General features: G+C 35.8%; 1 protein-coding gene across 1 annotated transcript in view; it reads right to left on the reverse strand.

Moving 5' to 3' along the window:
* Positions 1-15,885, reverse strand: part of LOC150090808 (uncharacterized) — a 791,939-nt gene that overhangs the window by 252,267 nt on the left and 523,787 nt on the right. The window contains exon 31 of the mRNA XM_090372970.1: positions 5,073-5,234. Within this exon, the coding sequence (XP_090229096.1) occupies positions 5,073-5,234 (162 nt within the window). The remainder of the gene's footprint in view (positions 1-5,072; positions 5,235-15,885) is intronic.

Consider the following 15,885-nt stretch of genomic DNA (forward strand, 5'->3'; position numbering starts at 1 on the left):
GTCCTTTTCATTCTCTACCACCCTGAGTGTAGTACCACACAGTTGATATGGTACTCTGGGATTACTGCTACACATATCATGTGGGATGAGATTTTGCAAAAGATTCATAGAGCAAGTCAAGTTCTACAAAGTGAAGTGAACTTAAAAAAACATGTGCAAATTTGTATGGGTCAGCTGACCAAATATGCTCTTTAACTTTGAAAGATTTGAAGCACTTGGAAAGGAAATACTACCAGATATTGATTACAAGTCCATTCAAACTTGCAAATGAATCAGAAAGAAGGTACTCAATGACAGAGATGCATCAGAAGTAGATCTGAATGCCAAAGATGAATTTCGTATTACCACCTCTCTCTCTCTCTCTCTCTGAGCTTCAGTAGTGCCATACGTTCAGTGCAACAAAAAGTGTAAAAACCAGATTCAGTCCTGCTAAACTTTATAAAACAATTATAGAAGACAAAACTGATTGTGCATTTCCAAATGTAGATATTGCCTTGCATATTTTTTTTAACATTAATGGTTACCAATTGCACAACTGAGCATTCATTTTCTCAACTAAAGCAAATTAAAAATCCCAAGAGAACAGCTATGCAACAAGACAGATTGGATGCCTTGTCTCTGCTAACTTTAGAAGCAGATTTGTTATGCCAAATTAGTTTTGAGGACTTAATCAAAACTTTGCAATTAAAAAGTCTGGGAAAAACGTTTTAAAAAGTAAATAAATATAAACCTATCAATAAATCTTTGCTTATATTTTTTACTGCTATTTAGTGTTTTTGTTAAATAAAAAAAAATTAAAACTAAAAGTTTTTATTTAATATAGTTGTGAGCATTTCCTGGAAGAAAATTGAAAAAAGGTCATAAATTTTCAAACTCTTATTTCATGTTCAGCACTTATTGAGTCTTAATGTCTTGTAAGTTAAGCAATGGAGAAGCCGAGGCTGATGGGGACACCATTTTTTTTTTTTTTTTTTTTGGTAGTTGTTGGCGCATCGGCTTCTGTGGCCATATTGCACCTCCCAAGGTTTTTGCAGTACTTTGATCCAAGCCCGAGGCGGGAATCGAACCCGCGACCTTTGGGTTGCCGGGCAGGTACTTTACCCACTCGGCTAGCCCGGTCGGCGGGGACACCATTGCTGGGCTGTGCTTAGGGCATCAATTGGCCTTAATCCGGCACTGTCTACGCACCATATTGCTCAAGCAACGTCCAAAAACGGTGCTATTATCTCACAATACTCAAATATTTTCCACTGTGAATTTTAGTAAGTTTTTTTTAATTACCACTATAAGAAAAAATTCACCAAAAACAAAAGTTAAATATCAAATGACAATTCATCAATAAGCAATAAGTAGGCCTGCAACCCTTGCACATTAAATTTAAATACATGAGAGTTGCAAAACTTGGATGGGAAACATACAGCAATTATCTGGGACTAGCTAATTCAGACAAGGCACGATAAAAAAAAAATAATAATAAAGTCCATAAAAGTTCCTCCTGCTGAATGACAAAAGTGATCTTTGCCTGGAGAAATGAATGTGGATTATTATACTATCATCACAGTGGAGGTGGTCTGTTGATTTTACAGCATCTCAGCATCTTAGCACATATTGCACAGTGTATTATGTCTGCATGAGCATGTGTTCACAGGCTGATTTGCATGTTATATGAATTGAAACACTTGGTTAACTCAGAGGGAAAAAAATCCTATTCCCTCTGCCTGAGATCAGTTAGCTACAGCTGACTGAAGAGGCTTTTGTGAATTCCTACAGACTCTGATGAGATTTGAATCCAGACCTCTCCAAATGAGTAACGAGTGGTGAAAGCCTATACCATTCCAAAGCACCCATCACTGTAAGGTGGATTATCTCTCATCACATAATTTCATGGGTTCAACCTGTCCAATCTAAAAATTTTTAATACAGTTGACCACAGCAATAGGAGAGAGACTTTCTAAAAGTATTCCAAATTTGGAAAGCTCCTGACTGAGGGATCTGATTCCCACAGTCAGTGTCTGAGAAACCAGATACTTATTCCACCCAACATCAACTTATGGAATCAGACAGGCTCTACTCCAATTCATACTTTGCAAGGTGTATGCAATGTGCAGATTTTGCATAACTCTTCCATTACTGAAGTGATGACAGCTCAAGTAGTACTTCCTTGAGCTGTCATTACTGAAGTGATGACAGCTCAAGGAAGTACTAGTACAGACTTTGTTAGTGATTTCACTAGTTCTCAAGATCAGCAAAGTTAACAGCCAGAATACCATTGAGTCAATAAGAAATCCCAAAGGACAACATACATCCCATTCTGGAGATCTTACACAAGAGGTTTATTCTTTTGTCCTGAGAACCACTCAGGACAAATTTGCATTTGCAAATTTGTTCATACTAATTCTGTTATTTAATTATACAATTTAGTTCCACCAATGAAAGAGCTGCTATGCTTTGAAACATTTGCATATAAGGTATTAAGTTTTTTATTAAATTATCCAAATTAATGTTCCCTCAGTCATACAGAATCCTGAATGTGGAAAGAAAGCTTCTCTGTTTACAGTAACAATTAGACTTTATTAAATTTGGATATAAAAAATTAATACCCTGGATATACCATAATTAAATTAAAATTTTAACACTCATATGTTACATGTTTTTTAAAATGATCTTTGTTGTGTTAAAAAAAATCTAAAAATCTCCTTAATACAGAATTATATGCTGTTTAACCTTAAAAAAAAAACTTATTCAGAAAGCTTTTCTATAAGGTTGATTACCCTGCACCAGATAAGAACAGGTGGCAGCAATTCTTGATTAATTTAGAGTATGCTGAATCATGTCCTTTCACTGCTCGATTCATGAAGAGAACATTTCACTGTGAGTAATAACAACAGAAATTAATTAAATTTTGTGGTCTGAAACATTAACACTTGGGAATTCAGTAAAATTTAAGTTAAAATGGCATTGAAATTTTTTTTTTTTTTTTTTTTTTTTTGAGATCTCTGTCTATGGTAAAAAGTCCATAAACTTTCTCAAAAAGACTATGATGCCTACTTATAATCTGTTTTAGCAAGTTTATGGACATCACCATATCAAAGTAAAATGGATCATAATGTATGGTTATTAAAATTTTAGTTTAAATTTTATTGTATACGCAAATGTTAATGTTTCAGATCCCAAAATTCTTTAGGGATAAATTCAATAAATTATTGCATGCAGTGAAGTGTTTTCTTTCCACATTCAGAAGTGAAGTGGACTCTTATTTCATAAGCTTTTCAATTTCTGTCATGACTTGTAATACAACTTTAGCCTATATATACATGCTTTAAAATAACTGCAGTTAGTTGGTTGCTGTTTAGGCTTTATTTTTTTGTGCATGATTACTTTGGCCACATTATGTCAGTTTATATTGTATACCGATTCATAACAAGAATATCCATATAAAGTAGCCAAAAATCCCTCAAAACAAGAAACAACACCAGATCATATGGTTTCTTGTATTATGTCTGTACAGTTGTGTTTACAATATACATATTGCACAGACCAAAAAGACTGAAATGGCATATGGAGAAAACTGTAGTCCCTCTCCCTAAGACTGGCTAACTACAGCCCCAAATGAAGAAGAAGCCTGTAACTGCAGCTAATGCACAACTTTTAATATCTATCTATCTCATAATATCTATCAACTAGTAATATCTATTTCTAGATAAAGCACAACTTAGCAACAAGCATTTATAGTTAAAGTACAACCTAGAACATCCTCCGTGACAGTACAGTGGTTTTGGCACTAGTTTGGAGAGGTCTGAGTTTGTTCCTATCAATGACTGAAGGAATTTTTGACTAAATTCCTATCAATGACTAAAGTCCTCTTTGACAAAGGCAGTAGTTAGCCAATCCCAAGCAGAGAAAATAGGGTTCCCCCATTAGCTGCCACCCCAAGCTGTACAGGCAAAAACCTGGAATAATTCCAGGTTTTTGCCTGTACAGCTTGTTTGAGCACATACTGAACAGACATAATGCCCAACAGTGCAATATAGTTCTGATGTGCCTAAAACCCAACACTTACAGCAATATGCATTCATAGCTAATGCACAACTAACAGCAATATGCATTTATATCTAATGCACAACTAACAACAATATACATTTATACTGTTGATGGATTTCAATATTACTACATATTTTATGTTTCCTGTTTTTGGTGGTTCCATTTATTTTATTATTTAATGAATTGTTCAGGGACTTTACTATCTGACAAATTTTTAATTCCTAATTTTGCTAATGATTTTTTGTCCACTGATTTCACTGTTCAATTATTTGTTTTTTGATAAACTGTTTTTTTTTTTTTTACTGAGCACCTCCAGTGTAAATGCAACCATGCTATTCCTGTTGTTGGTTTTTTTTTTTTTTTTTTTTTTTTTTTTTCAGAATAGGATCACCCTATATATTTACTGTATCTTTGTCTGATGTGCGAACAACATATAGGCAACAACAAACACCTACCCATAATGCTATAGTGAAGAAAACAGCTCCAAGTATGAACAGTGGTAAAAATCGTAATCACTCAATGTATATAACTACTCAATGAATATAAATATGAGCCGGTATAGAATTACATTATCAATAAAGGGTTACAAACTACTTACTATATATGGAATACACTGAGAGTATTATCATTAAATTTTTTCCAACCGAAAGAGAAGCATACAATTTTATGATAGACTATTCCATAACTTGTGTACTCTATTATTTTAAATGGGCAGATATATTATAAAAATTAAAATTAATAACAAATAAAAACAAGGAGATGTAGGGACATGTAAATAAATTTTATTAGAGTTCTGTAAGTGTCATGTAAAGATTTATCCACTTATGGTCTCTTGTTCTTTCTACATATAATAAATAAAAAATGCAATAAGTATACAAACAAGAATAGATAAAAAAAAGACAATGAACAGTGGAAAATATACATGAAGCAACTCATTAAACAAATGTAGAGCTAGACAGATATATCTGTCTATGTACCTTGATAAATGATAGATAGATGGACATAGATAAATGTAAAATTTAATCCAATACCTTCTCCCCAGCTTCTCCATGGGGACCTGGTGAGCCAACTAGTCCTTGAGGTCCTTGTTCTCCCTGCCTTCCAGGAGGTCCTTCGGGTCCTGGAGGGCCATGGTCACCACGATCTCCTTTAGGTCCCCGAGGTCCAGGCTCACCTCTAGATCCTGGAAGACCCTGTTAAGACATTAAATAAATGATTAAAATAACAATTACCAATCAGTATTTCATAAGGGTAATGGAAGGAGTAGGATAGGAAACAGCACTAATATTTGTTTTAAGAAAATTGTTTATACTTCACACTATGGACCTCAAGGAACTGGAATGGTCCCCCCCCCCCACAACTTTATTGTGACTGATATACCAGCACAACAATTAACAATGGGCTGTGTATTTTTTTGCAGCATACAGGTTCAACCTTGCAATGCTCATATTTGTGTCCATGTATGTTACAACAGCCTCACGTAATATGCTGCACGTTTAAAGCAAGCATGTAAAACAGTTGTATATGGGACTGAATGACCTCTTGTTTTTACTGCATACTATTGCTCACTGGCAATCTTTATTCATATTAATTACAAGACATATCATGGCCTCCCTAATTAAATGATAACTGCAATAATCATTTTCAGATCTATACAGGAATATACTACAGTTTACTCAACTTCCTAATTCTACTCCTTCATATTTTGGTGGTTAATGGAGTCACTAGTTAAAGACACACTGCAGGATCATCTAGACAAGACTGCAATTATAGTTGAGCCACAGCACGAGTTTGTTAAGGGGAAGTCTTGTCTGACCAATTTGATTGGACACTAAAATGTGGTCACAAAGGAACTGGATACAAAAAATAATTTTGATATCATATACTTGGATTTTAGGAAAGCTTTTGATACTGTTGCACATGGAAGGCTACTGTGCAAGTTGTAGTAGTATAGCATTAAGGACAAGTTGCTGCTATGGATAAAGGGATGGCTGAGTGGGAGAAAACAGAGAGTGGTAATCAATGGACAATGCTCTTTGTGGCCTAATGTTATTAGTGGAGTCCCTCAGGGATCCGTGTCGGGCCCACCATTGTTTTCTGTATTTAACAATGATATTGATGAGGCTTAATGTCCAAGTTTGCAGATTATACAAAGGTAGGTAGGGTTGTTAATGACAGAAAGGTTGGTACACTACTGATGTTGATTGCTGATGTTGTATAACAGAATCTAGAAAAGTTGAGCAGTGGGCTGAGAGGTGGCAACTGAAGAGTAACATTAAAAAATGCAAATTACTGCATATGGGTAGCAGTAACCCCAGAGTAACATACCAACTGAGCAGTACAACACTCAGGGTAGTGTAGAATAAAAAAGATTTGGGGATAATTGTGCAGTCAGATATGAAGTTTTCCGAGCAGTGCAGACAGGCTGCAAGAGTAGCTCATGGGATCTTGTCAATGATATACAAGAATTTTGCTAGCAGGGATAAGGAGGTGATTATCCCTTTCTTTAAGGCAATGGTCACCACACCTTGAGTACTGCATACAGGTCTGGAGGCCTGATTTTAAGAAAGATGTAGAATGAGTACAGAGAAGGGCAATGAGATTAGTGAGTGAAACAAAGTGTTACTGTTACCAAGAAAGGCTTAAGTTCTGCAAGTTGCAGCATCTGGAGACTAGGTACCTGCGAAGTGATTGGATTGAGGTGTATAAGGCCTTGAATAATTTGAGCAAGCTCAATGCTAAAGAATCTGAGCAAGATTCTTCCTCTTGCTCAGATTCTGCACCTTAGGGGGCATAAATTCATACCCATAATTGAAGAAAGACAGTTGTCAAATAGATGTGAGGAAATTTTCCTTTAGTAGCCAGCGGGTGGTTGATTGCTGGAATAAACTTCCATCTTCTGTTGTGGAAGTTGTTAGCTTAAATAAATTCAAGGCTGAACCAGACAGACTTTTGGAGTGAATGAATGGGTGAAACAGGAAGGGTTTTTTTTAGCTGATGTTGTATAAGCTTGCTTTCTTGCATCATATGCCTCTGCTAATGCTGATTATTGTATATATTTATAGTTCCTCATAACTACAACATGTGATAACACTTGATACAGGATCCTGCAAATCATTTTCTTTATTTTTTTTTTTATATTTTCAATAATAATGTTATGATAGTCATGCTATTCTAAAATACAAAAAAAAAAGTGTGGTTTAACAAGAAAATTAAGATAACTTCATTCTTTATAGAAGACAACTAAAATATATTAATATTATTTTATTATTACCAGCGTGATCCATCCAATTCATATATTAATACTAACAGTATCTTTCTCAGAGGTGCTTGGGCCATGAGGGTCCTTAAGAGTTGAATTCTTCTTCGTTTTTTTTTTTTTTTTTTTTTTTTTTTTTATGCATGTAATGTGTGTTAGTTGCTTTGCTTTGTGTTTATAGTGCCCTCTATTATTGGTTTATATTTCTGGTCATCAACTTCATATCTTCATTTTTGTGATAATTTGGTTTTGCATTGAGTGTTTTATCTCTCTTTGAGCACACAAATAATTTCATCTGATTTTTCAAACCAACTATGGATGTAATGGTTCTATCTACAAATGTTTAAATTTATTAGATACTAATAATCTGGATCCCTTTCAATTCAAAACTATTCAATGATTTTTTTAAAATCAATGAATCACTGTTTAATTTTATAGGTTTAGTAAAATGGTTCCCACATTTTTTTGACTTGTGAACCCCTTTCAACGTTATATTTTTATCATAAACACCTTTCAACACAATATTTTTAATGCAAACTACTATGCCTATATTCTCTGAAATCGTATAATATTTCTGAAAATTAAGCTAAGCTATACATACGATCTAGTTATTACATTATAGCACATAAGGACTCCTTAAAAAAAAAAAAAAAATCAAGTCTATTTCTGAATTTTTATTAAAAATATTTCCAGTACTATGTTTCTATAAGCGACAATGCATAATAATAAAAATTATTATCAAGTATTAAGAAGAAGAAGAAATCTTTATTGCACAAAAGATGTTTGTTATTTGGTTTTTAGGAGTATTAGCAACTAAGGCCATATTGCTCCGGGAATATGCGGTGGTAATTCCCTTGACCTTTCTGCATCCTCCGTATTTGGTGGTGACGGGCTCGAATCCCAGTCTAATCAAGAAGCGTGTGCTACGCACTGCTGCTCCTTCCCACCTGGCTACGGAGATGCCCACAATAAAGATACAATATATGCCTTCCACAGCCAGGAGCTTGGCAAGGTTATGGGGTAATATAAAAACAAGTATGACAAATAGATGAGAATTAAACCCTGACATTAAATTAAATTTTTTAAAAATTAAATTAAATTGAAAAAAATACATTAAATTAAATTGAAAAAAATACATTAAATTAAATTTAAAATTATTGTATTAAAATATAATAAAATTATATTTTAATTAAATTAAATTAAATTAATATATATTATTTATACTTTGTAAAGCAGTTATTAATCAGTCCAAACTAGATTTCAAACAGGCTAAGAGTAGAAAACTTGCTTCCAAATAGTAGCGAAACATTCTGGTCTCTTGCCAAAGCTACTGACTGCAATTTTTTGCCCATCTCCGTTCCCACCTCTGTCAAAACCAGATGGATCTGTTGCTACATCAGCCAAAGATAAAGCTGACCTGCTATCACCCTATTTTTCTTTCAACTCATGTATTGATGATCTTGGTAAATCACCTCAAACCGTTTCCAATACACTGCATTCAATGCCTCCGGTGGTCATCCATCAAAAGGATGTCAGAAGAATTTTGATGAACCTGATGCTAAGAAAGCTCCAGGTCCTGATGGTATTTCTCCACTTGTTCTCAAAACCTGTGCCCCTGAACTTACTCCTGTTTTGTGTCATCATGTTTCACTTTCTTATTCCAAAGGTGTTTCTCCTTCTGCTTGGAAATTTGCTCATATCCAGGCAGCTCCTAAAAAGGATGACAAATCCCTTCCATCCAATTGTCATCCTATAGCAATTACTCCTACTCTTTCCAAAGTAATGGAGAAATCAATTAACTGCCAACTCTTAAGCTATCTAGAAATCTTTCATCTGATCGACAATCACCAGTATGGATTCTGTCAGTGTCATTCCACTGGTGATATTTTGGCTTATGTTACCCATCTATGGATATTTCAATGGGCAAGTTTGGTAAAACTCAAGCCATTGCTCTTGACAATTCAAAGGCTTTTGATCATGTTTGGCATAAAGGTATTCTAAATAAGTTTCCATCCTATGACTTTCCAGCTGTTCTTTTTTTTAACTGTGTATCCAGTTTTCTCTCTGACGTTTTTTTTTTTTTTTTGTTTTTTGGTTTTTAGGAGCATTAGCAACTAAGGCCATATTGCTCCAGGATATGCGGTGGTCATTCCTTAACCTTTCCGCATCCTCCGTATTTGGTGGTGACGGGCTCGAACCGCGGTCTAATCAAGAAGCGTGTGCTACGCACTGCTGCTCCTTCCCACCTGGCTACGGAGGCGCCTCTCTCTGACCACTCACTGTGGGTGATGGTAGGCAGATCAATGCCTTCTAACTTTGCCACTAATGCTGGTGTTCCCCAAGGTTCAGTTCTTTCTCCCACCCTTTTCCTCTTGGGTATTAATGACTTTCTTTCATTGACCGGAAATTGTACCCATAGTTTTGCTGATAGCACATTGCATTCCACCATCCAGTTTGAGAAACCTTGCCCTACTCAAACAGTTTCCACTTCTCGAGTATCCACTGCCAAATTCTTAAATGCTGATCTCCAGTGGGGCAAAGATAACTTAGTTGATTTCAATCCTTCTAAAACTCAGTACTGTCTTATATCTTGCAAAAAAGGATTCTTCTGCTCCTATGCTTATCTTCAATGACACTCTGATTCATAGGCAAGATCTTGGGGATTACCCTGACTTCTAATCTCTCTCTTGGCATAAAGCACATTACAAATCTTGCTTCCACTGCATCTAAAAAACTGAGTTTTCTCTTTCACTCTCAGCATTACTTTTCTTCCAAACAGTTGTTGACTCTGTAGAAATCACGAATCCGGCTTACCATGGAATATTGTTCCCACATCTGGGACGGTGCCCCCAAAACTTCTCTCAGGCTTCTAGATTCCATTCAAAAGAGGGCAGTTATGTTAATTAATGTCTCATCTGTAACAGAGTCTCTCTACTCTCTGTCTCATAGACATTCTGTTTTTGTTGCATGCCTTTTCTATAGATACTTTCATGGGCACTGTTCTTCTGAATTGGCTTCTATAATTCCCGCTTTCTCTTTCAAAGCAGTCCAAACACATGCCTCAACCGGTCAACATCCTTTTACTGTCCAAGTTTAATCCCACAGAACCAACTTTTCTTCTTCCTCATTTATTCATTTAACTTCTGTTTTCTGGAACAGCCATTCTTCTTTCAAGTATCTTCTTTCAACCTATGCATGGTACTAAGTACTACAAGTGGAGGAAAGTGGAGGAGAGATTGTTGAGGATAAACATAAAAAAGGCACCTGGGGTGGATGGGATCTATCCAGTTATATTAAAGGAGGCAGCAAAGGAAGAATGCAAACCCCTAGCCATAATTATGAGAGCTTCTTTGGACTCAGGGGGAGGTACCCATAGACTGGAGATGTGCAAATGTAACCCCAATTCACAAAGGAGGATCAAAGGCTGACACAATTAATTATAGACCTGTTAGTTTAACTTCTGTTCCAGGTAAATTAATGGAGGCACTGGTTAAAGAAGCACTGCAGGATCATCTAGACAAGAATTCAGTTATAGCTCAGATGCAGCATGGTTTTGTTAAGGGCAGGTCTTGCCTGACCAATTTGATTGGATACTATGATGTAGTCACAAAAGAACTGGATGCAGGGAATAACTTTGATATTATATATTTGGATCTTAGAAAGGCTTTTGATACTGTTGCACATGGAAGACTGCTGCACAAATTGGAGCAGTGTGGCATTGGAGGCAAATTGCTGCTATGGATAAGGGGTTGGTTGAGTGGCAGAAGACAGAGAGTGGTAATCAATGGACACTGCTCAACGTGGACTAATGTTATTAGTGGAGTTCCTCAAGGTTCAGTTTTGGGTCCGTTGTTGTTTTCGGTGTTTATGAATGATATTGATGATGGGATATCAAGTTTAATGTCCAAGTTTGCAGATGATACAAAGGTTGGCAGGGTCGTTAAGGACACTACTGACGCTATGCTGCTGCAACAGGATCTGGAAAGGTTGAACAGATGGGCTGAGAGGTGGCAAATGAAGTTTAACATTGACAAATGTAAAGTACTACATATGGGAAACAGTAACCCCAGAGCAACGTATCAACTCTGCGGTACTACACTGACAGTGGTGGAGAATGAAAAGGACCTGGGGGTAATTGTGCAGGCAGATATGAAGTTCTCTGAGCAGTGCAGACGAGCTGCAAGAGTAGCTCATGGTGTCTTGTCAATGATATACAGGAATTTTTCTAGCAGGGATAAGGAGGTGATTATTCCCTTGTATAAGGCAATGGTTAGGCCACATCTTGAGTACTGTATACAGGTCTGGAGGCCTCATTTCAAGAAGGATGTAGAACTGCTGGAACGGGTACAGAGAAGGGCAACAAGATTAGTGAATGGAACAAAGGGTTGCTCTTACGAAGAAAGGCTTAAGTTTTGCAAATTACAGAGTCTGGAGACTAGGCACCGGCAAGGTGATCTGATAGAGGTGTATAAGGCTTTGAATGGTTTGAGCATGCTCAATGCCAATGGGATTCTTCATCTTGCTCAGAATAATCACCTCAGAGGGCATAAATTCAAATTGAGGAAGGACGGACGTCGGTTAGATGTGCGGAAATTTTCCTTTGGCCAGCGGGTGGTTGGTTGGTGGAACCGACTTCCATCACTTGTTGTTGAAGTTGATAGCCTAAACAAATTTAAAGCTCAACTGGACAGGTATTTCGAATGAACAGAGGGGTGAAATGGGAGTGGGGTTGTTTTTTTTTTTTTTTTTTTTTTTTTTGGCTGATGCTGAATAAGCTTGCTTTCTTGCATCATATGCCTCTGCTAATGCTAATGCTAATATTTTGTAGTTTACAATAATAAGAAACAGTAGTGAATAAACTGTTTTTGTTACCAACAAATCGCTGGTTGGGCTGGCGATCAGATTCATTTGTGAAAATCCTCATTCACATTCACTCAATGAAATTGGTATCGTACTCAGGGCATACTTCAATTCTTCTGAAACCTTCTTATCAATTAGGTATCCCCAAAATCCACGAATTGCATCTCTTTCATTTAACTGTAACCTAATTGACAATTTTCTAACTTCACTTTCACCAAATGCCAACAATTCATATTTAGAAGGATTAATACTTTTGTTGTCCTCGTCATCAGTATTGTCACTAGTTCTAAAATTGAATTTTTTCTTTTCTTTTCTTTTTTTTTGAAACTGTCCAAAATGTCGGTGTCATTCGGATATTCAGGTACTGTGTGTAAATAGAGATAAGGAAACTTTATGGAAAAATGTGGATAACGCGCTTCCACGAAACAGATGATTATTTGTCAGGGTAAAAGAAAATCACTTTTCTAATTCTCGAACGGGGCGCTTACAGTTTATTCACAGAGGTGTCCAACCAACAGCCCACGAGGAAAGTGAACTAAAACAGCATTTTAAATTTTGTTAATTATCAAAAAAATTCTCATTAAATGTAAATGTAAATGTTCAGTAAATGTAATTGTGTATTGTACTAATAAAATTTTCGAATATTTTCAATTTTACTTTTACATGCAACAAGGTATGGAAAATGTAACACACTAAAGAAATCTTAACTTTGAATTTTTTTGAATATGGCCACTGTACGGTTGGACACCACTGCAGTAGAAGGTGGGCCAGAGCCCATTGGGAATACACCTTGTTCTGCTCACTCTTGACTAGCGTGACTCCTCCGTATGTGGGACAGGTTTTACCAGGTACCACTAAGTTGTAGAATGCGTTAGCTCTCTTAATTCGTGCAGCAGGACTAATTGCCTAAACTGCTTGAAGGTCAGAAATGCGAACAGTGCATACAGAGTTAATTCTTTCCCAATCCGTTCACTATATGAAAATTTTCTTCACTGAACGGAAAGTATTTTAAATGTAACTTCCAAGGTGAAGTCAAAATAATTCGCTATAAAAGGACTTCGTTAAACAGAGGTCTGACTGAGTAATTTAGAATTATAAAAATGGTTATACAGTTTTATATAGAAATATCTTAACAGTAAAAAATGCAAATTTATTTAAATAATTTTAAGCTTATTTGAATAGTAGGTAAACATGTGAAAAAAATTTACAGAATATTACAAATTTCGAAGTGAATTGCATCCAAATGTCACACGTCACTGTTAATAAAGGTGCCGGTACGCTGTACCATCCCAAAAAAAGCACTGATAACAACTATATATTTATTACTGTCCTCCTTTTTTTTAAAATCCCTTTTCCCTATCTATATATGTATCTCTTCACATGCAACACCACATTCATGAGTCTCATACGTGTGAAGCATGCATGGACTGTTTAAAGCTAACAATACTGCATTAAGACTACATTTAATCTATGAATTCTTTTTTAAATATGGAAAAAATAAATAATAACTGTTGGGTTCCTATTTGTCCAATTTCAATGAAATTTGGAATTGCTTGACAAATATTTTTAAGTAGCCCAAATATAATATTTCAAGAAAATCTGTTGAGTGGGAGTCTAGTTGTTACTGCAGAAAGATGGATGAACATGGTGAAGACAACAGATTCGTCATACATATATGATAACACATGTAAAAACTGATGCATTGCTGGATGAAACCAATTCATTAAAGAAATGAATAGATGCTCAAGATACAAATAAAACTGTGAACTCCTACTAGAGACTCAAGTATATAATGATCTGATAGGTAATGCACCCCTAATTCAGGCCTCAGAACAGAATGGTCAGGTGAAAACTGCTCTAGTCCAAAACATTTATTTTATTTGGGGATTCTATTATCGAGAAAATGGGTAACATTTTTTGCAATAAGGATAGGTGAATTAGAACCAGGTTATGTCTACTGGGAGAGAAAACTGATGACATAACAAACAGGTTGTCAGTTTTTAAGGAGTCTAAAAGTCTGTTATTCATGTGAGAAATAATGACATCAATTAAACACTGATGATCTGTTTGATAAATACAGTGGTATGCTAAAAAATTCAAGTTTACCTAAACTTTTTAAAGCTTATACACTTCAGTTAAGTCACCACACAGATGCCTGATGCGTAATGTGTTTAAGAAGGATAGGCAAGATAGGAGGGACAAAGAAGTATGCTTCTTATCAAAAGCAGCCTGAACACAACAAAATCATTCTCAGATTTGGAACTCATGCATGAAAGCACAAATTCTGTATGGTGTGAGGTTGTTAGGGAAAAGGGAAGGTAAGTGTGGAATGTGGTAAGCAACAGTCAAAAAGGAAATTGACTGCATTATGGGATGAATGGGTAAGCAAGTGTCAACACCTTGTTACAGCGTTTTCAATTTCTTCCTTATTGATTGGAACAAATAAGAGCGAAACTCACCATGGAGGACAAAATTTTAAAATCAACAAGAAAACTGTTATCCATATCAGAATGTTAGGAAAAGTACTAAGGGAACCTACATTGCAAACCTGATCATCACCTGTAATCCAGACAGAATCAAAGGGCTGACAGAAGAGGAACCCTTAGCAGGGAGGGATCATGAGTTCTCTTTATTGTTCAAACATTTGAACAAGAGAGAGAGAGAGAGAGATTGCAACTATTACAGGAAAAGGTATGGGTTTTAATTTCTGGACAGGAGATTATGTGACAGCAGATGACTTATGGAACATGTTTAAAGTACTAGTCACAAAAACCACAAATACCATTAAGAAAATATATCACAAGGAGGATGCTGAGCTCAATGAATAAGAAGCTGGACAGTTTACTAGAGCAGAAACAGATGACATAGGAGAGTTATAGAGAAATTAAAAATACTGAAGCCTATAGCAGCTATAAGTTTATTTGTAACAATACAAAAAAAAAGGGAGAGGGAGCTAATTATGAGAAAAATAGCAGAAGAAATCTTTATTTTATACAGAATGCATGTACACAACACCATTCACAGTAAAAAGCCAGAGGCTAAATCAAAAGTGAGAAAAGAACAGAGACAAGGAAATATGAAAATACCAAAGAGAAGCACAAATTAGATTGGACTCTCACTTAACGGATGCAGGGAAACTTCTGTTCTAGGGAAAATAATGGATTCAATGGTTAACGAACCATTGCAGGATCATCTAAACAAGACTGCATTTATAGTTTAGACACAGCATGGGTTTCTTAAGAGGAAATTCTGCTTGACCAATTTTATTGGATACTACAATGATGTCACAAAGGAACTGGATGCAACAAATAATTTTGATATCATATACTTGGATTTTATGAAAGCTTTTGATACTGTTGCACATGGAAGACTGCTGTACAAATTGGAGCGGTATGGCATTATGGGCAAGTTGTTACAATGGATAAAGGGATGGTTGAGTTGGAAACGAAAGAGAGTGGTAATAAATGGACACTGCTCTTTGTGGACCAATGTCATTAGTGGAATCCATCAGTGTTTGGTGCTGGACCCATTGTTGTTTTTTTGTGTATTTATCAATGAAAGTATATGAGGCTTAATCTCCAAGTTTGCAGATGATACAAAGGTTGGCAGAGTTGTTAATGACAGTAAAGACAGTATGCTATTGCAACAGGATCTAGAAAAGTTACGCAGATGGGCTGAGAAGTGGCAACTGAAGTTTAACATTGACAAATGCAAAGTACTGCATA

Source organism: Mastigoproctus giganteus, chromosome 1 (genome assembly GCF_048544385.1).
Source record: "Mastigoproctus giganteus isolate SK-2022 chromosome 1, ASM4854438v1, whole genome shotgun sequence".
In the NCBI taxonomy this organism is placed as follows: domain Eukaryota; kingdom Metazoa; phylum Arthropoda; class Arachnida; order Uropygi; family Thelyphonidae; genus Mastigoproctus; species Mastigoproctus giganteus.